Consider the following 25645-nt stretch of genomic DNA (forward strand, 5'->3'; position numbering starts at 1 on the left):
TATTATTATTATCATCATTATCAGTATTTTATTCACAAAATAACAATAATACACAGCAAACGAGATTTATATGGGGCGATTAGACCCTAGTCCCCTTGCCGATGAATGTTACTATGATTGTTGTTGAGTAGGTATGATTGGCTTTTTTTCTAATAATACAGTACTGGGTTTTATAGATTAGTACACTTAGTTTCAAATTAATTGGATTTAGACGATTATATTTTAGTGCTCTTCTTTTTATGTGTTGTAAGCCGCCCCGAGTCTTTGGGGAGGGGCAGCATATAAATCCAATGAAATAAGTACCGGTAAGTAAGTTGGATTTCGTATCACAATGTCACAAGTCGAACACTTCCCAAGCATTTAGGACTACTGTAATGCATTTTCCTAGGATGCAGGCAGATCCAAGTACAGTATGGTGGCCTTTTGCAACTGACAGGTTTTGTCAATGTTTATTGTTTTAAAATGTCAGCTGAGGTCTGTTGGCACAGACAGCACCCAGTGTGCCAATTACCACTGGGACCACCTGTACTGATTTTTATTATTATTTTTATAAGAATAAGAATAATATTGTATTTATTATTATATTTATTATTATTTTATTCACAAAAAACTAATACACAGCAAACAAGATTTATATGCTGGATTTTGTATCACAATATCACATTGAACACTTCCAAAATGTTTATTACAGTTTTACTATTATTATTATTATCATCATCATCATCATCATCATCATCACCATTATCATTATTTCTTGCGCGAAGTACACACGCTTCTGCTCTCTTTTGTCCTCTAAGTTCATATTTGGTTGTGGCTTTTCTGTGGTGCAAAAATTCTGCTCCATTGAAACAATAGATTGCGTGGAAACCATTTCTCACAGTTTTTTTGCGGGTTGCTCAGCTGAGCTGGGTGGCAGCATCTGCTCGACCTGAGCTGATTGTAGGGGAGGGGGACGGGGTGGGAGGAAGAAAAAGACAGCTAAGCTGAAAGTCTGATGTGTCTCTCCCATAGTCAGCTGCTGCGACCAAAATAATGGTTAATAGTTCCTCTGTTGTGGTGTCCCCCAACCATAAGTCTAGCGCCAATTCTCCCCAAAGAGCTTTAAGCTGATTGAAAGGAAGGTCTGAAGGACACCCCCACTGTAAACACCTGATTGGTCGGATTGTAAAAATATGTTCCAAGGTGCCAGAATAGAAGCTTTAGTTCCTAACACCATGGGAAATTTGTCTTTTCCCATGGTCTTAGACGACCCCTGTGAAACGGTTGTTCGACCCCCAAAGGGGTCCCGACCCCCAGGTTGAGAACCAATGTTCTAGACCACGGGTAGGCAAAGTTGGTTCTTCTATGACTTGTGGACTTCAACTCCCATAATTCCTGAGCTAGCATGATTGGGCTCAGGAATTCTAGGAGTTGAAGTCCACAAGTCATAGAAGAGCCAACTTTACCAACCCTTGTTCTAGATGATTTCACATGTATTATTCTTTGGCTAACAGGAATTTAAAGGTGATACTCATTATAGTAAACTCCTACTTTTTGGTGTATAAGGCTTTCATAAAAAGGATTCCTCTGATGGTCCATCCTAAAGTACGGTATACTGTACTTCTATGTATATTTTTGTGGCTATATTTCACCCATTTATTTATTAATTATGGGTTTTACTCAAGCAAATTAAAGTCATGCACATTCATTCATAAGCCCAAAGTTAATTTTTTTTTAAAAAAAAAATCAAAATCCTGTCCTTTGTGCACATCGGTTCATTATTTTCCATAGGTTTTTTCCATAGGTTTATTTTTCCATAGGTTGCGGTATCTCCACCCTCTCAGCTATGTATGGTTCCGCCAATCAGGAGATCGCTCGATTCTTGGCTCTTTAGTGAACTCCAAGCGCCGCTGCAGCGAAGAAATATTGACTCCTCTGTATTTCCGTAGTCATGAAAGCGAACTAAAGCAGGAAGCGGAAGAGGAAGTATGGCTTCATGGAAGTTATATTTCAACTTGTAGTTCGATTTTTAAGGCATATCATCCCGGGAATCCAAGATGTGAGGACGTGCTGGGATTTGTAGTTCCCTTAAGCAGCAATAACCTCTTGATCGAGCAAAGGCTACAGCTTGGAGAACATCACTCCCGTGATGCTTTTCGGAGGCAGCCTGCTCTCCCTGGCTACGGCGGTATCCGAGAGCCGGGGATCCAACCGAGTCGTTCCAGCCGGGGAAAGGGCGAATTCGCTATTGAACATGGACCGCCGCCCCGCATGATCGGAAACTTGGCCGGTTCGCTCGTTCTCGTTTCTCGTGGTCTCGCCTGCTTTTTCGAGGGTACCCGGGTCCGCTTATTCCTTTGGGGGCATAATTTCTTGCTAGGGTTGGAAGCGTACCGCTTCCTCCCATCAGCTGGATTCCGGGCGGGAGGTAGCAGCTCCATTGATCATCCCGTGTAATTCGCATAGGAAACACATACATCCCCATTTAAGCTTGGCACTGGCAGAGGAGAAAAAGGAGAAAAGGCCGGCAAATGCAATAATAATAATAATAATAATAATAATAATAATAATAATAATAATAATAATAATAATAATAATAATAATAATAATAGTAATAATGATAATAGTAATAATGATAATAGTAATGGTAATGATAATAATTTATTAGATTTGTATGCCGCCCTTCTCCGAGAACTTGGGGCGGCTTACAACAATAATAACAATGTACAAATCCAATATCTAAAAACACAATTTAAAAACCCTTATTAATAAAATAATCACACAACCCAATCAAACCATACATAAAACAATAGTTAGGGGAGGTGTCAGCTTCCCGATGCCTAGCGGCAAAGATGAGTTTTCAACAACTTACGAAAGGCAAGGCGGGTGGGGGTGGTTCTGATCTGGGGGGGAGTTGGTTCCAGAGGGTCGGGGCCGCCACAGAGAAGGCTCTTCCCCTAGGCCCCACCAGACGACATTGCTTAGTCGACGGGACCCAGAGAAGGCCCACTCTGTGGGACCTAATCGGTCGCTGGGATTCATGAGGCAGAAGACAGTCCTGGAGGTATTCTGGTCCGAATGTTGTCCCCCAGTGCTGTTAAAATATTATTTAAAATATAATTGCAGTTGAGGATGACTATGAAAGGAAACATGGGCCTTCCCTCCAAGATCCTAATAAGGAGAAGGGGGATGGATTAAAGGTCAGGAATAAATCCAGTGCAAATTTATTTTGCAGCTGTGTTTTGAGGATGCACCAGAATATTAGTTCTCCTTTTATTTAGAGCAGTGTCTCTCAACTTTCCTAATGCTGCAACCCTTTAATACAGTTCCCCATGTTAAGGGGACCCTCCCAACCCTAAAATAATATAATTATTGGGTTCTAACGTACCTCACTGTTCGCTTCTTCCTGTGCCGTGTGGCCACACCTCATGGGTGCGAGTGTGCTTTGCACATGCATGCGCAGCGCAGAATATTTTTTTAAATGCAAAAAACAAGATGCTGATGCATGCGCAGTGTCGGAAATTCAGCTTTGACGCATGTCACAGAATTTTTTTATTTTGCAATAGTCTATTTGCATGTGGGTGGATCTGCTTGGAGATGAATAGAGGAGCGGTGTCTCTGTTCCTAAGACCATCAGAAATAATAATAATAATAATAATAATAATAATAATTATTATTATTATTATTATTATTTAGATTTGTATGCTGCCCTTCTCCGAAGACTCATGTATGTGTGAAATATGTGTTTTCCGATGATCTTAGGCAATCCCTGTGAAAGAGTCATTTGACCCCCAAAGGGGTCATTGAGAATCGCTGATTTAGAGTGAAATATTCCTTAGAGGTGCCTTTTTTTGTCCAATTAATCACAGACCTAGACAAGTGTACCTGTGTGAAATCTATCATTGTTGAACTGCTGCAAAGGGTATAGATTTAAAGTATCTGAGAACAGTATATGTCAATTTTCCATATGAGGGCAATTGGCCCCAGATAAGTGACTAAATCTTCAATAAAACAACCCCTTTAAAATTGGACTGCTAATTTATTTTACACTTATTTATTCATTTACTTACTTAGTTAACACATGATATACAGAAAATGTATTTTTAGTAATAACTGCTATGCTAAAAATCCAGTGAATCTTTTAAAAATAATGAGGGATAGCATAATACCCTGTTTCCCTGAAAATAAGTCACCCCCAAAAGTAAGACATAGGAGAGATTTCGTAGAATTGCCTAATATAAGGCATCCCCCAAAAGTAAGACGTAGGAAATGTTTCGTTTCGCAGCATTCCCGAATGGAACATATATAACACTGCTGTCCATAAATTGCATCCCAAAACACTGCATCAATCAGATTTAAAACACATCCAACACCCATCCAACATGCGGCTGCGTGTTTGGATGCACTTTTGCTGCAGCAGGATACAGGATACAATTCATTGGGAAAAAATAAGACATCCCCTGAAAATAAGACGTAGCACATCTTTGTGAGCAAAAATTAATATAAGATGCTGTCTTATTTTCGGGGAAACACAGTAGCTACGTTCATTTCAGTTGATCTGTGATTCACTGAAAATTTATTAAGAAGGGAATATTAAAGTATTTTGAGCAATATAATTTTGATAGTTTTGACTTTGGTTTTTATCTTGGTACAGAGCTGATGTCTGGGGGGGAGATTCTATGGAGATATCTTTGGGAATTGGTATCACATTTTTGGGAATAGAAGTTCTGTAAATGTGTAGATGTGAATATGAAATAGTGTTCAGGATGTATTGATATATCAAAATAGCAATGTCAGTAGAAGGATATTCTGCTACTTTTTTTTTGATCTACCTCAAGGTGTTATTCATAGCTACTAGTGGTAGTTAGATTGATACTTTTGTTTCAGTGGCTATCCATTATAATTTTGAGAATATCCAGCATTCAAATCTTTCTCTAAAAATTTGGCTATAATAAAATAATAAATAATGCTCTTCTCTAGATATCTACATTGCAATGAAAATGATAATTTTTGTCATTTTGCAGATGAGCAAGATGAAGGTTGATGAAGAAGAGTATTGGAACAGTTCCAAATGTAAGGCCTTTACTTTTGACGATGAAGATGATGAACAGGTATAATTTTTAACATGACAAAATGGTGAAAAGAGTACATTTGCATGCCCTTGCCTGAATTTCTGCGGAAAATAGAAACTTGCATACAGAATTGTGTTTTGTATCTTATATTTGCTTTAAAGAAATTAGGGATAATATTGCAGATTTTGTTAGAAATTGGAAGCAGAGTTGTTAATCACATTGTTTGGGGGGGGGGTGTAATTTATGCCTATGGTACAGAACTGAATTTTCTTTTTTCATTAAAAATTAGTTTTTATTTCTTATGATTTCAGATGGACAGATAGGTAGGTAGGTAGGTAGGTAGATGAAAAAGAATATATGCATGAAAATGCATTTGTTTTCCCATAATTTTAAATTTCCATTCCACATAAAAGGATTTGTCTGTGAATATGTACACTACACCCACGATTTACTGGATCTCATTTGGGTGCAACAGACAAATCCATTTGCCATTTTGTACAAAGTGGACATTCAAGTCTACAGACGCATTTCTCCCCTATAATTTCATTGAACTGTTTGCAGGTGAGAATGTAAGAATGAATAAATCTTTAAAAAGATGTGATGCACACAGAATACATTCTAATTTGATGTCTCTGATGACTGATCTGTTTAACAAATCCCTGTTAACAGGAGATGTTCCTGAGGATTGGAGAATGGCCAGTGTTGTGCCTATCCACAAGAAGGGCAGTAGAGAAGAAGCTGGTAACTACAGGCCAGTTAGCTTGACATCAGTTGTAGTTAAAATGATGGAGACTCTACTCAAAAAGAGGATAAATCAGCATCTAAAAAACAATAACTTATTGGACCCAAATCAGCATGGCTTTACTGAAGGCAAATCGTGTCAGACTAATCTCATTGAGTTCTTTGACTATGTCACAAAGGTGTTGGATCAAGGTGGTGCCGTGGATATTGCCTATCTGGACTTCAGCAAAGCCTTTGATACGGTTCCACATAAAGAGCTGATAGATAAATTAGTGAAGGTTGGACTTAATCCCTGGATAGTTCAGTGGATTTCAAGCTGGCTGAAGCATAGACATCAGAGAGTTATTGTTAATGGCGAGTATTCTGAGCAGAGACAGGTTACAAGCGGTGTGCCACAAGGGTCTGTTCTGGGTCCTATTCTTTTTAATATGTTTGTGAGTGACATAGGGGAAGGTTTGGTAGGGAAGGTTTGCCTATTTGCCGATGACTCTAAAGTGTGCAATAGGGTTGATATTCCTGGAGGGGTCTGTAATATGGTAAATGATTTAGCGTTACTAGATAAATGGTCAAAGCAATGGAAACTGCAGTTTAATGTTTCCAAATGTAAAATAATGCACTTGGGGAAAAGGAATCCTAAATCTGAGTATTGCATTGGCAGTTCTGTGTTAGCAAAAACTTCAGAAGAGAAGGATTTAGGGGTAGTGATTTCTGACAGTCTCAAAATGAGTGAGCAGTGTGGTCGGGCGGTAGGAAAGGCAAGTAGGATGCTTGGCTGCATAGCTAGAGGTATAACAAGCAGGAAGAGGGAGATTGTGATCCCCTTATATAGAGCGCTGGTGAGACCACATTTGGAATACTGTGTTCAGTTCTGGAGACCTCACCTACAAAAAGATATTGACAAAATTGAACGGGTCCAAAGACGGGCTACAAGAATGGTGGAAGGTCTTAAGTATAAAACGTATCAGGAAAGACTGAATGAACTCAATCTGTATAGTCTGGAAGACAGAAGGAAAAGGGGGGACATGATCGAAACATTTAAATATGTTAAAGGGTTAAATAGGGTTCAGGAGGGAAGTGTTTTTAACAGGAAAGTGAACACAAGAACAAGGGGACACAATCTGAAGTTAGTTGGGGGAAAGATCAAAGGCAACTTGAGAAAATATTATTTTACTGAAAAAGTAGTAGATCCTTGGAACAAACGTCCAGCAGACGTGGTTGGGAAATCCACAGTAACTGAATTTAAACATGCCTGGGATAAACATATATCCATTGCAAGATAAAATACAGGAAATAGTAAAAGGGCAGACTAGATGGACCATGAGGTCTTTTTCTGCCGTCAGTCTTCTATGTTTCTATGTTTCTATGTCTCAACGGAGTGACAAAAGTTAGTGCTCCCGGGTGTGTAAAAGGCATGTTTAAAATCTGGTCTCCTACGGTAGAAACTATCTTTGCTAAGACGTTCTCCTTCAGAAAAGTGAGGAACCCTAGTTATAATGCCTAAACATACTGTTCTCACTGCCAATGATAGAGGAGGATCCTGGGTGAGAATCCTATAACAGGACGACCAGTTTAGAAATTTATCAATCCTGCAGCAAAATATACTGCTGTACCAGTTTTACCAATCCTAGCCTAACTTAGTAAGTCTTTGCAAGTTTTGAAAATGATTCAGAAGAAGTGCTTCAGAATGCATTGGCTGCACGACTACTTTAAAGCAGTCTGATGTAAGAAAAGGAAACGACTGGTTATTCTATAGAAGGAAAAAATTGTAACCTTTCTTCAATATAATCATAGGCAAATGAAAAAAATGCTCAGGTTTCTCAAGTTTAAATAAGAATTTGTAATACAGTGCACATTTCAAGAAATTTAGGAGTAGCTGATACAATCTATAGAGTTAATGGCAGAACTAATATTTGTTTTGTTGAGAAGAATGGTCGTACCCCAAGCCGATAGGGACTTTATACCTAAGAAAATCTGGGGTTTGTCTTAAGAGATGAATTACCTTACAGTGGTCCCAAACAATAAAAAATACAGCAGTCCCACTAAATGCTCCAACACTAATCAGAACAGAGGGTATAATAATCCAGATTTCATCCTGACATTGTTTTTATTCGTAGTTGAAGGAATCTAAGAGAGCAGTCAATAGCCTTCCAAATATAGGTGATGATGATGATGATGACGACGTTGAGACGTTCAGCTGGAGTGGGGAACCTGTGGGCAGTAAGTGCAATACTACTTTGTTTGATTTGAGTAAATTCCTTTAAAAGCATAAGTCTAATGTACTTTGATTAATGTCCCAGCCGTCAACCAGGATTGCCCTCTAAATGTACTTTGGAGAATATCCATGTTTAAAATTTGAATGCTGACAAAGTCGAATAGCTTCATTCGTTTATTTTCCTCTGCCCCAATTTCCTTTTTTAGTAGGAAAAAACTAATAAAGAAAAGCAATTGAAAATATGCAGTAGTCTCTGCAGTAACTTCAAAGAAAATCCCACAGAGTTGGCCTTCTCCGGGTCCCGTTGACTAAGTAATGTCGTCTGGCGGGACCCAGGGGAAGAGCCTTCTCTGTGGTGGCTCCGACCCTCTGGAACCAGTTCCCCCCAGAGATCAGGATTGCCCCCACCCTCCTTGCCTTTCGTAAACTTCTTAAAACCCATCTCTGCCGTCAGGCATGGGGGAATTGAAACATCTCGCCCATGTGTGTTGTTTTTTATATATTGGGGTTTCTTTTTGGACTTTTTAATCTAAAACTGTAATCTAGATTTTTAAATATTAGATTTGTTACTATGTACTGTTCTTCACCATTGCTGTGAGCCACCCCGAGTCTGCGGAGAGGGGCGACATATAAATCTAATATAATATAATCTTATCTATTATAAAATAAAGAAATGCAATATCTGATAATGTTAATCAATGTCTGTAAGTCTCTAAGAATGTCTTAAATTGGTAGAGACAGATTTGAAATTGATTTATCAAAAATGTATTTTGAGTTTATTATCCACAAATAATATGGTGGATATCAGCTTTTCATAGTTTGTGTGACAATATTGAGGGCTAATTGACTCATATGAGCTGATCTTAAAAATTACTGGCATCTTTTGGGAATAACATTTAAACATAAGTAGTTAATGGGAAAACCCATAAATGTCAATGATGTTAATATCATACCACATTGTAGCCCAACATTTTGCAATCTAGATTGTAAAAAGGATCATTGTAAAAATATTTATTTGTTAAATAAGTGTATATAGCCACCTAGCTGACACATAGGTGAATCTAGGTGACTTACAAAATTTAACAAATCTACCATATAATTTTTTTAAAAAAGCTATCCTCTATGGCAGCAACGACACAATCAAATCAGCCACTTGATCAGCTCTGTCTCCATCCATGGTCTCCATGCTCACTGATAAAACCATGTTTTAAAATACTAATCTACAATAAACCTAAACAAAGAGAAAAGAAGAAGAAGAAAATAGAAAAAAAGTAAAAAGTCCAAATGCCAAGTATCTAAAATTATATATTTAACATGTTGAAACCACTGGCTTATAAAAAATACCTTATAAAACTATGTTATCAAGCAGAAAATAATTAAAAACATCTAAAAATGTTATTCTACTGTTGTAAATTATCTTGATACCTATATTAAGCATTCTGTTTCACTTCCTGCTTAGTTGAAAAATTGCATTTCCAAAATAGATGCATCAATAATATTTTTCTTTACTAAAGAATGATGCCTTTTTCACAGATCTCTCTCTTTCTCCCTCCCTCTGTCCCTTTATAGGCATTGCATGGACAATCAAGGAGTCTGCCTCCAGCAGCAATACCCCTGAAGGAAAGGATCTGACTCAGCAGAAGGGCTCTTCCTACGCAGCTATACCCAAGCAATCTTCTTCTTATTCACTGAGTAGCTTTTTTAAAGGTAGAGTATTGATTACGGGGGCATTTGTTTAACAGAGCTATCCTCAGAAGTGTTCTGCCAGCGTGTTTCAATCGCCGGTAATTACAGGGTAATTAGTCCAGGAAGACACACACCACACGATAAAAGGAAAACCCAAAAGTTTTTATAAACAGAAAAACCAAAACAGCTCCCTTTTTAAATGTCAAAGGGATTTTCTGGTACACACAAGGCACAGGTTAAATGCAATCCAATTGCTCACCCAATAACTGGGAACTTGAGTCCAATTCTAAAGTCCAGAGAGTCCACACACAATCTTGAACAGCACAAAAACCACGATCTTGACAAAACAATGAATCAGATAAACTGCCATGAGGCTAAAACACCAGGCTGCACTTTTATCTATAGCACTAATTACAGCAGCCCCCACCCAACCACAGGTGGCCTCATTTTCTCTTGTAATAATCCTTCAGTTGTTGTCTCCTATGCATCACTCTACGCATGCGTGGATGTGTCATTAATTCTTGTTCAGAATCCAGGGATGATACAGATGATTGATCTCCTCCTGGGCTGTCTGCCAAACTCCCCTCTTCCCTGTCACTCACGCTTCCTTGGTCAGAGGAGGCTTCATCAGCAGATTCCATTGGGAGCAAAACAGGCCTGCAGCATGTGGATGTTTCCCCCACATCCACCTGCACATTCCTTGGGGCAGGAGCTGGGCTAGAGCTAACCACAACAAGAAGTATCAGGATTGCCTGATCAAAAGATTTCTTCATTTCTAGCTCTTCACTATCTTATGATTGGCAGAGTATTAGGGCAGTTGTTTGTCAATTTTGGTAGTGTGTGTGTGTAAGGTGGCATTTGTTATGGACTCTATATATTTATTACCTAGTATCTTCTAGTACCTGTGCAAAAGATCACTGTTTTTATGCTTTTAAAAATATTTTTTATGTTTTCTTTCTCATGAACAGGATAAATGCAGCATTCTCGTCCTTGAGAAAAATAGGGGCGGTGTTAAATCTGTCCAGGCTTCAGCAGTTGTTCAATATTGTTAAATAAGATGTTTATGGAAGTTGTGCAATTATGCATCTTAATGCAGTGTTTCCCAACCTTGGCAACTTGAAGATATTTGGACTTCAACTCCCAGAATTCCCCAGCCAGCGAATGCTGGCTGGGGAATTCTGGGAGTTGAAGTCCAGGTATCTTCAAGTTGCCAAGGTTGGGAAACACTGTCTTAATGCATGCTGTTAGGCTTTTTAAAAAAAAACAGAGATTGGCTCAATAGGTTTCTAGTTAGATCAGAGGTGGGTTCCTCCCAGTTCAGACTATAGAACTGATAGTAACTTGGCCTGGGTCACTAGAACCGGCAGTGACCCAAGCCTGCCACATCCCTGAGCTGGTTTTCCTGGCTGCACCACAGGCACTGCCATCTTGTTTTTTGCTTCTGTGCATGCGCAGAAGCGTTTGTAAAGTACTGTGTAGGTGCGCGCAATGCGCAGGTGCTCCCTTGGCGCATCCCTGAGCGAACCAGCAGCAAAAAAACCCCAGAACCCATCCCTGAGTCAGATGAAATACAATCTTCATTTCTGTCTTTCATATTTGTGCTTTCTTATAGGAAGAAATAAGCATGGGAGTTTTCCGTCACTTTCAGAAGGTAAGAAGATTGAATTTAAGTCTTAAGATTGCTGAAATTGTATTGTTTTTTATTGTTGTAAGCCGCCTTGAGTTCTATGGGATTGAGCGTCATAGAAGTCGAATACATTAAATTAAATAATTAAATTAAATTTAATTTAATTTAATTTAATTTAATAATTAAATTAAATTAAATAATTTAATTTAATTAAAAGGAAGGTTGATTCTCATATTACATTGGAGAAATTAGTTCCATCTTTTCTATGTGCCAAACCATGCAGATTGCATAGGAATATAAATACAGTAATACCTCGTCTTACGAACCTAATTGGTTCCGGTAGGAGGTTCGTAAGGCGAAATGTTCGTAACACGAAACAATGTTTCCCATAGGAAACAATGTAAAAGCGATTAATGTGTGCAAGGGGGGGGAAAATTGCAAAATGGTGCTCCGCTGGGTGCCGCCGCCCGGCTGTCACCTTTTAAAACAGCCGGGGGGGCTTCTCGGCGTTCTCCCGAACCCGAATCCGAACTTTTCAGGTTCGGGAGGCTGCTGAGAAGCGCTGCCGCCAGGCTGTCACCTTCTGAAATAGCCGGGGGGTTTCTTGGCGTTCTCCTGAATGCCGAACCCGGAAGTTCGGCAAAAGTTCGGGTTCGGATTCCGGAGACCACGGAGAAGCGCCCGGCTGTTTCAGAAGGTTACAGCCAGATGGCGCCGCCCAGCGGAGCGCCGTTTCTCCAATCGGCAGCAACGTTTTCGGCAGATCTGGAGGCTGAAACGGATGTGGGGAATCCCAATAGGCCAGGAAGGACGTCTTCGTGACATCAAAGCTCCACCCATGTAATTCCCTATTGGGATTCCCCACCTCCGTTTCAGCCTCCAGATCGGCCGAAAACGCCGCTGCTGATCGCAAAAATGGCGCTCTGCTGGGCGCCGCTGCTCAGCTGTAACCTTCTGAAACAGCCGGGCACTTCTCCGCGGCCTCTGGAACCCGAACCTGAAACTTTTGCCGAACTTCTGGGTTCGGCGTTCAGGAGAACGCTGAGAAGCCCCCCCGGCTGTTTCAGAAGGTGACAGCTGGGTGGCAACGCTTCTCGGCAGCCTCCTGAACCCGAAAAGTTCGGGTTCAGAAGAACGCCGAGAAGCCCCCCGGCTGTTTTAAAAGGTGACAGCCGGGTAGCGGCGCCCAGCAGAGCGCCTTTTTGCGATCTGCGGTGGCTTCATAAGTCAAAAAAAGTTCGTATAAAGAGGCAAAAAAATTCCAAACCCCCAGTTCGTATCTCAAAATGTTCGTATCACGGGGGATTCGTATCACAAGGTACCACTCTATATGCATAGAAATATAAATATATGAGCTTACATCTTATTTTCTAGATTTCTCTCCTCTCTAGGCCTTTCCTTGCAATCTTTCTCCTTTCACTTCATTCAGAGTTTACTCCCCAAAGAAAAGCTCTCAAGAAATTAGTGAAGGCAAGCTGCTCTCCATTGAATTCATAATTTAATAATAATAATTTATTAGATTTGTATGCTGTCCCTCTCCGAGGGCTCGGAGCAGGATGTATCCAGGCTGTAGTGTCAGGTCTCGCTCTGCCGTTAGGAAGAGAAAGAAAACCAGGATATACCAGCTAGAAGTTGCAGCCCTTGATCCCCGCTGAGACTAAAGAACAGGTGCAGGGCTGACTGTAAAGAGAGGAGTATATATCTCTTCCCATAGAGCAGGATTGCAGCTTACTCCTTGTAGTGTATCCAAATGAAACAACCAGGCGCTCCAGTGCTAACAAAAAGCAGATTCATGGGTTTCTCTGTGGAGTTTCTCAGTCATTTAGGTTCATGGTTGTCCCAAAGGTGCTGTTTTTTTTCCAAGAGGCAACTTGACTTGGTTTTTCTTCGAAGATTGTTCAGCTGAAGAAACTGAAGCGAAATGTCTTCAAAGAAAAACCGGTAAATCCAGTTGGCTCCCGGGACAGTCATGTGCTTGTTTAATGTATTAATTTATATTAATTAGTTTATATATTTTTTTTCTTGCCAGTTGCTTCTCTGGGTAGTTGACAGGTGATTAAAGACCGACAGAACAAGAAAATAATAAAAGAAAATTTAACCAAATCCATGTAACAAAAGTCATCCCCAAAAATCACATTGATGGCTCACCCAATCTGCAGACCCTATGCCTGAAGTTATTTATTTATTTACCAATAGTTATTTATTTATTTATTTAATTTATTTTTGTCCATCTCATTTGGAAGTGATTAAGGGTGGCTTATAACATAAATTCCAGGTCTTCAAAGATTTTTGAAACGTCAGTTGGGAAGAAAGACGAATTGGCATTTGAAAGTTTCAGTGAGATATTTTAAAGCATACATCCTAATAGTTAGACCAGTGTTTTTCAACCGGTGTGCCGCGAGACATCATCAGGTGTGCCGCGAAGCTCAGCTTCTGAGACCGGAAGCTGAGTTTTATTCTTCGCACCCCGCTGGAGCTTCCCAGTGGAGGCGGCAACAAGTGTCCTTTCGGGCCCGGCGGGAGGGCAATGGCAGCGGAAACAGGAGGCTGCCGGGTGCAGCGGCCCCGGGCACCGTTCCCTGTAGGCTGGGCACGCCTGCGCCAGTGCACCCCAAAATGCCCCCCTGCGCACCCTTTTCCAGGGGCACGCAGGGAGCTGCGGCCACCCGCCCGCCTGCCCGATTTCCCTCCACCCAGCTGGGGAGGTGGATTCGCTGCCCCCGCCAGCCCGATTTCCCTCCGCCCAGCTGGGGAGGTGGATTCGCTGTCCCCACCAGCCTGATTTCCCTCCAGTGGCCGGGGACGCAGATCTACCGCCCTCGCCAGCCTGATCTCCCTCCACCCGGCTGGGGAGGTGGATTCGCTGCCCCCGCCAGCCCGATTTACCTCCGCCCAGCTGGGGAGGTGGATTTGCTGTCCCCGCCAGCCCAATTTCCCTCCAGTGGCCGGGGACGCAGATCTACCGCCCTCGCCAGCCTGATCTCCCTCCGTGTGGGGGGGGGGCCATGAACCGACGACCAGGGGCTGTCCGTCCGTGTTGGGTGGTGCAGGGCAGGCAGAGGCAGGCACAGGGGAGAACAAGGGAGGGAGAGAAAGGAAAGAGAGAGAAAGGGAGGGAGAGAAAATTGAATGAAGGAGGGAGAGAAAGAAAGAGTAAGAGGTAGAAAGGATAGAGAAAAAGGAAGAGAAAGGGAGGGGGAGAAAGGAAAGAGGGAGGAAGGGGGGAGAGAAAGAAGATATGAAAGAGGGAGAAAAAGAAAGAGATAGAAAAGAAAGAGGGAGAGAAAGGAATGAGAGAGAAAGGGAGGGAGAGAAAGGGAATGAAAGAGGGAGAAGGGGTGAGAGATAGAAAGGATAGACAGAAAGGGAGAGAAAGGAAAGAGAGAAAGGGAGGGAGAGGAAGGAAAGAGAGATGAGAGAGGAAGGAGGAGACAGAAAGAGAGGAAGGAAGGAAGAGAGAAAGAAAGAGGGATGGAGAGAGAAAGGAAGGAAGAGAGAGAAAGAGGGAGGGTGAGAGAAATAGAGCGAAAGGCAGGAAGAGAGATTTTTTTTGTCCAAACTTTTTAGCCCCCCCCCCCCCCCCCCAATGTTCCCCAGGATTTTGAAAATATGAAAAATGTGCCGCGGCTCCAAAAAGGTTGGGAAACACTGAGTTAGACAACAATCAGGACAGCATTTGGACTCTTGACAGATAATAATCTTGAAATTGCCATTGTTTACTTTGCTTGGTTTTTAGAAACAGATAGACAGTTTGTGTGGTTAGACAATTCTTGTTTCTTGCTTTAACTGGCATTATTGTTACTTTGGTGCTGAATCAAAATTAGTGACTATGACTCATAGAAGGGGCAAAAAGCATAAAAAGATGAGAACTTAATTCAGAAAGTTTGCTCTTCCCTTTTCTATTCTTCTTTTTTTCAGCTCTTACAGACACAGGATTTAAAAATTATGCTCCAGAATTACGCAGACCAAAAGGAGACTATAAGGTTAGTATATTTATTGGAATCTGAAGGAAGGAGAGGGTTAAATAGTTTAGAATCAGATGACAAAACCTAATCCTAAACATAAAAGCTCACATCATCTCTTTTTGCCCAAACAACTAAATAGGCTTTTTGTGCATATGCACTGTGCATACAATTGGGCTATAAGTCTAGGCAAGTAAATCGGAAGCTTACAAAAGAGTAATGGTAGCACGGTTTACTAAAAGTCTTTTCCCAGACAAATATACAGTGATACCTCGTCTTACAAAAGCCTCGTCATACAAACTTTTCGAGATACAAACCCGGAGTTTAAGATTTTTTTGCCTCTTCTTACAAACTATTTTCACCTTACAAACCCACCACCACCGCTGGGATACCCTGCCTCTGGACTTCCGTTGCCAGCAAAGCACCCGTTTTTGCACTGCTGGGATTCCCCTGAGGCTCCCCTCCATGGGAAACCCCACCTCCGGACTTCTGTGTTTTTGTGATGTTGCAGGAGAATCCCAGAAGAGGAATCCCAGCAGCGCAAAAACGGGCGCTTCGCTGGCAACGGAAGTTTGGAGGTGGGGTTTCCCAGCGAGGGGAGCCTCAGTGAAATCGCAGCATCGCAAAAACACAGAGGTCCGGAGGTGGGGTTTCGAGGACTTCGGTGTTTTTGTGATGCTGCAATTTCACTGATACTCCCTTCGCTGGGAAACCTCACCTCCGGACTTCCGTTGCCAGCGAAGCGCTCGTTTTTGCGATGCTGGGATTCCCCTGCTGAGATTCCCCTGCAGCATCACAAAAACACAGAAGTACGGAGGTGGAGTTTCCCATGGAGGGGAGCCTCAGGGGAATCCCAGCAGCGCAAAAACGGGTGCTTCGGCTGACAAAAGGGATGAATTTTGGGCTTGTACGCATTAATTGCTTTTCCATTGATTCCTATGGGAAACATTGTTTCGTCTTAATGAATCAGCTAAAATCACTGGTTATACAATCTCTGTTTGAAGTCGTCCAAACTTCCTGAGACAACCTATTCAACTGGTTGACAGCTGCTATATAATATCCACCCTATTACCTTTCTAGAGTGGTTCTATGGTTCTAGTCCTGTCATCCAAAACGAAATGGAACAAATTCATCTCCTCCTTTATTTGCTGAAGATATTATCAAATCTCTCCTGTGGCTTCACTTTTGCAAGCAAAATATGCCCTAGCTCTTTCAGTGATTAAACTAGTGATGAATTTAAAACCCAAGATCCAACCCAAGATACCTGTTTTACCATTATGTTGTATTCTTTCACGTTTCCAAGCCCCCTGAGAGTTGCCCGGTAGGATGCCTGGAATGTTATTTGTCTCTCTCCCCCCATATATCTTAGTCACAATCATAACTGGGTCTTTCAAGGCATTATCGGTGGTTTTTATTTTCTTTTTACTCTTTCAGGATTACAATTCTGATTGGAGCCCTAACGATACAGTAAGACGGCTGCAGAGAGGCAAGGTAGGAAATGGAAACAGGATCAGCTTTCAGAAACCTCACCTTATGCTTCAGAAAATTTAGAAGCGACAGATAATTCCCAACCTACAGCCATCCATTCAGCAAACTATTCAGAATTACAATGGGACTCTTAAGTGGATGGTAGTTATGACGAGTTCCCAGACTTCTGTCTGTAATCCTGCAGTCATGTGATTATAATTTTAAAATGCTTGGCATTTGGCTTGTACATATAGCCGCTTGCAGAATGCCAACAATAACATGATAGTGATTTGCAAACTTTTTCCACTGGCATCTCCAGAAAGTCAATGGGGAAACAGGCAGGGAACATTTTTGCACCCCTCACCACCTTTGCCTGTTGTGCACCTCCTTGTATCCTCACACACCGCCCCAACCTTCACCATGCCTCCTTTTACACACCTTTCCAATCCTTGCCTCATTATGCATCCTGGTACATCTCTTATGAGCCTTGGTGCTCCTCCCTCAAGCTACTGTGTACTCTCTCTAACATTCACTATGCCTTTCCTGCACCATCATGCACTCCTGCAAAATCTTCTCAAGCCTTGCTGTGCTTTCTCTGCATCTCCACCCACCCACTCATGTCCTCCTCCACCTTGCCTGCCTACTGGCCTGCTTGAAAGCCACCTGGGACTTGCAAGTTCCTGCTTGCTTCCCCAATGACTTGGCTGTGGAAAGCCAGCAGAAGGTTGCATTATCAGCTATGGAATTAGTTGGGGGAAAGATCAAAAGCAACATGAGAAAATATTATTTTACTGAAAGAGTAGTAGATCCTTGGAACAAACTTCCAGAAGACGTGGTTGGTAAATCCACAGTAACTGAATTTAAACATGCCTGGGATAAACAGACCCATCCTAAGATAAAATACACGAAATAGTATAAGGGCAGACTAGATGGACCATGAGATCTTTTTCTGCCGTCAGTCTTCTATGTTTCTATGGAATTCAATTAACAACAGCAATCAGGACTGAAGGGATTGTTGTCGATTAGCAATGGAAGTTTTATTCCCATTTGCCGTTGTAACTCAAGAACAATCTGTATAAAAGAACATTTTTGTATTCCTATTTTGAACCTATTAATTTTTTTCTTTTTTAAAAAAAGTTTTATTGAAAAGGTATACATTTTAAAAAGATGGTACATAGTCTTTAGAATCTGTTTTATGCTTCTTTACATTAATCCCTTAATGTACATGGTCTTAAATCGGGTAAACATCTTACATAAACAGAAAATAGAGACAAAAAGAACAAATAAGAAAGAGAAGAAAAAAACAGAAATATATAACAAAACACACATACACCACTTGCTATCTATCTTGACAACTATTTCTTATATATTATTTTACGACGCTCGGTACCAGCTGTTTCATTCGGCTTTATGAAAAGCCTTTTTACTTTGTATGTATATTTTTATGTTTAGTTTCAACAATAGCCATTATGTCAATCCTTGAGACATGGCAATATGGTTATTAGTAGTTTCCTTTTTTGCTGGAAGGACATCTTACTAGAAAAAGAAAACAAAGTCCTCCGCTTGAAGACCAATGGGAAATGATGCTAGGATTAACAAGTTCTAATGCCACAATCTATTTTACATTATATAACTATATCTAATGTTCTGCCAACTTCAGAGCAAAAAAAAAAAATCTATCAACTTGATTTTAATTCTTGAGAACTCTCAATTGATGGCTAGAGGAAAACGAGCTATCTTTAGTAGGCATACAAATGATCTACAACTAGTTGCTTTAGAGCCACTAATCAGATATATCAGATGTATTTGTATAGCATTAATGCCTCTGAAGTACCTTAGAAGTTCTTAGGGAGCTGTTTAAAGTAAGATCCCCAAAGTGGAAGATGCTGCCCAGCTTTTCCTTTGCCATGGAGATTAGGAACTAAATGGAATTATTTGAGGAGGGATTAACAGGGAGACATAAGTGGGGCCTCCAATTTTTATAGATCATCAAGAGTTCTGACTGGGGTTTTGCCTATAGATTTTCTTGAAAATGCTAGAAAAAGGATTCCTACTACAATGGGTAGCACTTTATGATGTAAATCCAGAGGCATAGTACTAAATGAACAAACCCTTAGTGGCTGAGGTTTCTGGGGCTTGTAATTAGGCTCTATGAAAGCAATCACTTCCACTGGTTGTCTCTGGAATTGCTCACACAATCAGCTAGCTAGGTGTAGTTATAGATCTTTCCAATATTGTTTTTGTTTATGAATCTCACTCTTCCCTAGGTGTGTTCCTTGGAAAGGTTCCATTCCTTGCAGGACAAATTACTGCTGCTGGATGAAGCTGTTGCATTGCATGATGGGAATGTTATCACAGCTGTAAGTCCTGCTCCAAATATATAGTAGTAGGGAATGGGAAGGGCAGTTCAGTTTGACCCATTTAATTTCTATGTCTGTATATGAGATGTGGTTACTTTTATATTCCCCCCCCCCCCCCTAAATTGCTGGGATCTTCTTTGGTGGGTTTTTTTTTCTGCTATAAGGCATTGGTTCAGCTACTTTTGCCGCCAAGAAATAAAGAGTGAATTAAATCTTATAAGATCCCTTAAATATTTTTTAATTTTTAAAATGTCCAAAAATCCAAATGATCATACAGCAAATAGGAGTCCCCAATTCCCCCCCCCCCCCAAAGTAGTGAGCACTTTTGGAATTTAGGGAGGGTGTTACCCACACATTTACAAAATAGTTGCCAATGGACATATGGCCGGCTATAAACCATCAGTAAATCTATAAAGATTTGTATCAGTAGTAGAAATAAATACAAGATATCTGTCAATCAATTGTAGATGAACGGACAGTATAACGGAACCTGGTTCTGTCTGTTTTCCTGCAGATACTCATTTTCCTGAAAAGAACCTTAAGGAAAGGTATGTAATGTCTAGAGTTCCTAAATAGATTTATAAATGTATCTATATAAAGTATGTATAATCTACTTCTTCTCATTCAAGTCAAGCTGACAGATCCCCTGTGCTTTTCAAGACAGTCATTTTAGATAGTGATAAATTGATTTTATAATCTCATGAATTAAATTGAAATTTCTTGATATATAGTGGGGAAAACGTTGCTGCAGAGAGTGGTTATAACTAGATCTGCTGCGCATAGAAGCCAGTTCCCATTCATCAGCATTATAAGTCTAGGAACCTTAAGATGTGTGGACATCAAATCCCAGAATCCTCCAGCCTCCATGGTGGCTGAAGAATTCTGGGAGCTGGAGTCCAACATTTTAAATTTGTCTAGTTTGAAAAGTAAATACTATCATGCTACATATTACATTCTATAAAGAGCATTGTTTTGGTGGCAAATTCAAAGTTTTTGTAATGTAAAAGTTTGCCATTTTTGTAATCATATGTTGGTTAGCTGAAGTGTGTCAGATTTTCTTTCTTGTTAGAACTTTTGCAGTGCATAAATTACCTTTTCCATCACATATAAAATAAGGCTATCTCTCTCAGCTTTTCACCTGTTGAAATAATGCTTGATCTGTTTGGACAACACAGCTGAACAGGGAATTAATTTTGCCTTGAACTAGCAGACTGACCTAAAATTAATGTTAAATTCCAGTATTGAATCCCATGCTAACCCTCTTTTGACTCATCAACTATTACATTGCAGCCTTCCCTTTTAATGACAATAGTACTAGATAGATTTTACATATTTTAGCAGTAAGCCACAAACACAACAACAAAGCTAGAATTTCTAAATTAGAGATTCCCTTATTAGCTAACATTCTGTTATCGCCATCCCGTTAATTAGTTGACATACACTATACCACTATAACTTAGCCGATCCTTTCATTTCTTCTGGTTAGTCAACCATATAATAAGCTGACTTGTCCCAACCTTGGGCCCTCCAGATGTATAGGACTACCCTTCCCATCCTCTCTTTCCAGGATGGCCAACAGATGTGAAATACTTAAGCAAAAGAAAGAGTGAGGGGATTACTCAGGCCTGATCTTGTTAGACAAGCACTTCTTCTCTTTACAACTAGAGATCCTGTTCAGAGAGCTGGAGATGCGGCAAGTTGCTTTACGCCATTTAATACATTTTCTCAAGGAGACTGGAGACCAAAAACTTCTCCTAGACTTGTTGAGGTAAAAGCCCTGTTAGCAATACAAGTCAAAACTGATGTCCGAGCAGGAAGTTGAACAGGTCTGACACATGGTTTTTTTCCTTTCTAGATTCTTGGGCAGGACTGAGGAAGTTGCAGTGAGTATCCCATGTTGCCCAGATTTGTGGGGGGGGTTTTCTTAGTGGGGGGAAAATAATATGCTGAAAAATTGAAGATAAGCTACACAGTACTTACTCTCAGTTAAGAAAAATGGAAATTATATTCCTAATCCCTCTGGAAGGAATACATTTGAGTAGATGGGGCCAGGGTTCTCGAGCCTTGGTTGAATATTTAATCTGCTCTCCTCGTGAGCCTGTTTTGTCTTGTTTTCCACCATCTCCAGCTGACCCAATACCGTGAACATTTGACCATCTCGGATGCTGAGAAAAGAAAAGAGTTTCTGAAAAGTTGCATTGGGTAAGTTATGGAAAAGTAAAAGTTATGGAGAATAAAAGTTATGGAGAAATAAAAGGAGAAATAACCTTAGAGCAGGGATGTCAAACTCGCATTGTCATGGCGTTGTCACATGACGTATTGGGACTTTTCCCGCCTTCGCTACACGGGGCAGGGGCGGAGCCAGCACATGCTGTATCTTGGCCGTGAGTTTGACATCCCTGCCTTAGAGGTAAAGTAATTGCAGCATTAATGGAAAGGAAGCCTTATTATATCCCACAAAGTAAAACAATGGAAAGCTATAAGGAAGAAGCTTTTCTTTAGAATAGAAGAATACAATAGAATTTTATTGGCCAAGTATGATTGGACACACATATGCTCTCTTGGTGCATATGCTCTCAGCATACATAAAAGAAAAAGTTACATTTGTCAAGAATCATGTGGTACAACACTTAATGATTGTCATAGGGGTCAAATAAGCAATGAAGAAACAGCCAATATTAATAAAAATCTTAGGATACAAGCAACAAGTTAGGAAGAAGAAAGTAGAAATAAAAGAAGAAAGTCTCCAGAGAAGGAAATCAAGTCAAATCAAAACAAACAAACAAATAAATAAATAAATTAGATTTAGATTAGATTAGATAGTCATCTATATACCACTAAAATATTTTTCATGACTTTTAACTGTGTGAAATGGTGCAACACAAAGCCACAGCTTTTGAACGAAGGTACCTCAAATAGTTTAACCTACAGAATGTGTCCAAAATCTGGTATGATTGTGATGTGGTTTTGTGATCTTCATTTTTCATTTCTGTGACAATTTCCCAGCCTCTCTTGCAATCCTTCACACACACACCCTCTCCGACCTAACAGTAGCCATTAACCTGCCTGCTGAAAAAAAGAAGGGGGAGGGAAGAGAGAAAGAGAGGAGATTTCAGATGCTCCCAACCAATTTTCCACAAGGAAATTCAAGGAGAAAACTTTTCCTGTTCCCACTGATTTATTTTTTCCCCCCTTGATCATTCTGTTTCTCTGATTAGGTAGGGAAATATCTCTGAAACAAGATGGGATATGGGTTAGTCTAGTAGTTATGCATTGTGTAGAGATAGTTTGGGAAATGTTTTTTTCCCTACAGCAAGGGGCCATACCAGCAGGTTTAGGGCCAATAAAAGGACTGCTTTGGTTAGGAAACAATTCAAATTGCGGGAACAGAAATGACACTGCCTCAAATATTTTGCTAGTCAATGCATGAAAAGTTTTTAAACAAACTTAGACAAATTAATAAAGAATAATACTATCACTAGTTGCTTGTATCCTTAAGATTTGTATTAATTTTGATGGTTTCCTCATTGCTTATTTGACCCCTGGGACAATCATTAAGTATTGTACCTTGCTATTCTTGACAAATACATTTTTTCTTTTATGTACACTGAGAGCATATGCACCAAAGACAAATTCCTTGTTTGTCCAATCACACTTGGCCAATAAAGAATTCTATCTATCTACTTAAACATTACCAAGTTCAAATGCATTGTAACGTCTAATTATCAGTTGCCTGAGGGCCAGCTTGTATGAGCTTTTCATAAATGTCTAGCTCAGGGGTCCCCAAATATGGCAACTTTAAGACTTGTGGACTTCAACTCCTAGAATTCTCCAGCCAGCTATGCTGGCTAGAGAATTCTGGGAGTTGAAGTCCACAAGTCTTAAAGTTGCCAAGTTTGAAGACCCCTGGTCTAGCTGGCTATTTTGGCAAGTATAATGTGTGGCAAGTCTTTGTTTTGGATCCACATAGCTCTTTTTGCATTCAGTGAATAGCTTGTAAAGTTCATTAGGCCAGAATTATTCTTTGTTAACTGGACTTATGGGGTCCCCAGTTGGAGAAGACTGCCCCACTGAACATGCTTTTGAATAAATACGATTGAGTTTTATACAAAGGAAGAATGCAAAAGTGAACTCCCACCACTTCTCCAATATAGGTTGCCCTTTTCATCAGAGGATGCTGCTCATGTTCAGGATCATTATACACTCTTGGAAAGACAGATCATCATTGAGGTAAGGTCCCGCTCTGCCACTGGGTACATGGCAGTGACAATTATTCTAGATTTTTTGGCTTTCACTTGCTTGTTGTAACATCAAGCTTTTTAGCAGACTAAAAAGAAAAGCAGACAGGGCCAAATTATGAAATCCTTTTTTCCCGTCTCCCCTCCCTCCCCATTTCTGGATCAGAGGGTTAAGGAGAAAAACAGGTACCATAAACCTTGTAGACATGGAACACAAGACATTCATCCAGGGCTGGAAAAAGTTGCCCATGTCTTTCCTAATGAAGCCACCATGGCACATGGATGAATGTTTCAGAAGTCCTTAGAGAAGGCATATTTTTTCTTGGGCTTGCATGATAATTGTCATGCAATCTCAGAAAAATAAAGGATGTTTTTGAGATACAGCTATTACTAATGTGATTTTTATCCTATTCCTCCTTTGTGAAATTCAGTAGGGCTTTTGGAGTAAGTTAAGCAAACAGGTAATGACTAGGACAAATTCATGGAGATCACAATTCTGTGCAAACTTTCTTAGGAGAGAACACTTCTGAACATAGGGTAAATATAGAAAGGATTGCAGCCCACTTGTTGGGATTTAATCCTGATTGTCTTTGAAACTTTTAAAAAATTTAAAAAATCCTTTTGATTAAGAAACGTAAAAAACACACGCTAGATGTCTTTAACCCTATGCACCTCATTTTTTGTTCTGATTTTTTTCCAGGCAAATGATAAACATTTAGAGTCATCTGGGCAGACGGAAATCTTTCGAAAATACCCTAGAAAAGCTTCTATTCTAAACATGCCATTAGTCACGACGCTTTTCTATTCCTGCTTCTACCATTACACAGAAACTGAGGTTAGAGCTGCGGTAGCAACAGGAATCTCTATGTTAATCAGTGAAATTGGTGCCTTTTCAGAGTAAAGGGGGAGCCATATATCACCTTATACAGTGGGCATCTGAAATATTGTATATTAGACAATAGACTGTTCAAATACTTCAGAGTTTTTAAAAAATACTGAACGTAAAAATACTTTATCTTCAATTCATCTACTTTTGATAAGGCTTCATTGGATGTTAAATCTTGGAGTATTTTTAGCCTAATATGTAATGTATGTTTAAATAGTTTATATATAAAATGGTTTTATCTGAGAGGTATGTATGCATGTATGTATATTGTTGTGGGTTCGGTTTTTCCCCTATGTAATATATATAAATATACATAAATATGTATATTTATTTATTTATTTATTGCATTTATCTGCCACTCACTCCAAACAGACCCTGAGTGGCTATAGTATATATATACAGTGGTACCTCAAGATACAAACCCCTCGTCTTACGAACAACTCGAGATACGAACCCGGGGTTCAGAAAAAATTTGCCTCTTCTTACGAACTTTTTTCGTGTTACGAACGCCAAACCCGAAGTTCGGGGTTCGGGAGGCTGCTGGGAAGCCCCCCGGCTGTTTTAAAAGGTGACAGCCGGCGGCAGGGCTTCCCAGCAGCTTCAGAACGCTGAACCCAGAAGTTCGGGTTTGGCTTTCGGCTTCGGGAGGCTGCTGGGAAGCCGCCCAGCTGTTTTAAAAGGTGACAGCCGGGCTGGGGGGCTTCCCAGCAGCCTCCCGAAACCTGAACTTTTGCCGAACTTCCGGGTTCGGGGTTCGGGAGGCTGCTGGGAAGCCCCCCAGCCCGGCTGTCACCTTTTAAAACAACCGCGCAACTTCCCAGCAGCCTCCGAATGCCGAACGCGGAAGTTTGGGTTTGGCGTTCGGCTTCGGGAGGCTGCTGGGAAGCCGCGTGGCTGTTTTAAAAGGTCACAGCCGGGCTGGGGGGCTTCCCAGCAGCCTCCCAAACCCCAAACTTTTGCCGAACTTCCGGGTTTGGGAGGCTGCTGGGAAGCCCCCCAGCCCGGCTGTCACCTTTTAAAACAGCCGCGCGGCTTCCCAGCAGCCTCCGAACGCCGAAAGCGGACGTTCGGGTTTGGCGTTCGGCTTCGGGAGGCTGCTGGGAAGCCGCGCGGCTGTTTTAAAAGGTGACAGCCGGGCTGGGGGGCTTCCCAGCAGCCTCCCGAACCCGGAAGTTCGGCAAAAGTTTGGGGTTCGGGAGGCTGCTGGGAAGCCCCCCCAGCCCAGCTGTCACCTTTTAAAACAGCCGCGCGGCTTCCCAGCAGCCTCCCGAAGCCGAACGCCAAACCCGAACGTCCGCTTTCGGTGTTCTGAGGCTGCTGGGAAGCCGCACGGCTGTTTTAAAAGGTGACAGCCGGGCTGGGGGGCTCCCCAGCAGCCCCCCGAACCCGGAAGTTCGGCAAAAGTTCGGGGTTCG

At 41.0% G+C, this 25645-nt stretch overlaps 1 protein-coding gene across 4 annotated transcripts in view; it reads left to right on the plus strand.

Moving 5' to 3' along the window:
• Positions 1-1943: 1943 nt before the first annotated feature.
• Positions 1944-25645, plus strand: part of VIPAS39 (VPS33B interacting protein, apical-basolateral polarity regulator, spe-39 homolog) — a 35605-nt gene continuing 11903 nt past the window's right edge. For 2 of the 4 annotated variants that reach the window (XM_070754081.1, XM_070754089.1), the window contains exons 1-14: positions 1944-2314; positions 5004-5090; positions 7907-8009; positions 9574-9711; positions 11303-11341; positions 15236-15300; positions 16714-16770; positions 19014-19106; positions 19621-19654; positions 20772-20874; positions 20962-20989; positions 21235-21308; positions 23261-23336; positions 24045-24179. In XM_070754081.1, coding sequence (XP_070610182.1) covers positions 5004-5090; positions 7907-8009; positions 9574-9711; positions 11303-11341; positions 15236-15300; positions 16714-16770; positions 19014-19106; positions 19621-19654; positions 20772-20874; positions 20962-20989; positions 21235-21308; positions 23261-23336; positions 24045-24179 — 1032 coding nt within the window. In that variant the 5' untranslated portion in view covers positions 1944-2314. The remainder of the gene's footprint in view (positions 2315-5003; positions 5091-7906; positions 8010-9573; positions 9712-11302; positions 11342-15235; positions 15301-16713; positions 16771-19013; positions 19107-19620; positions 19655-20771; positions 20875-20961; positions 20990-21234; positions 21309-23260; positions 23337-24044; positions 24180-25645) is intronic. The other 2 variants (XM_070754098.1, XM_070754105.1) reach the window with 1 other exon arrangement.

The sequence above is a fragment of the Erythrolamprus reginae genome, chromosome 1 (assembly GCF_031021105.1).
Source record: "Erythrolamprus reginae isolate rEryReg1 chromosome 1, rEryReg1.hap1, whole genome shotgun sequence".
Taxonomy (NCBI): Eukaryota; Metazoa; Chordata; class Lepidosauria; order Squamata; family Dipsadidae; genus Erythrolamprus; species Erythrolamprus reginae.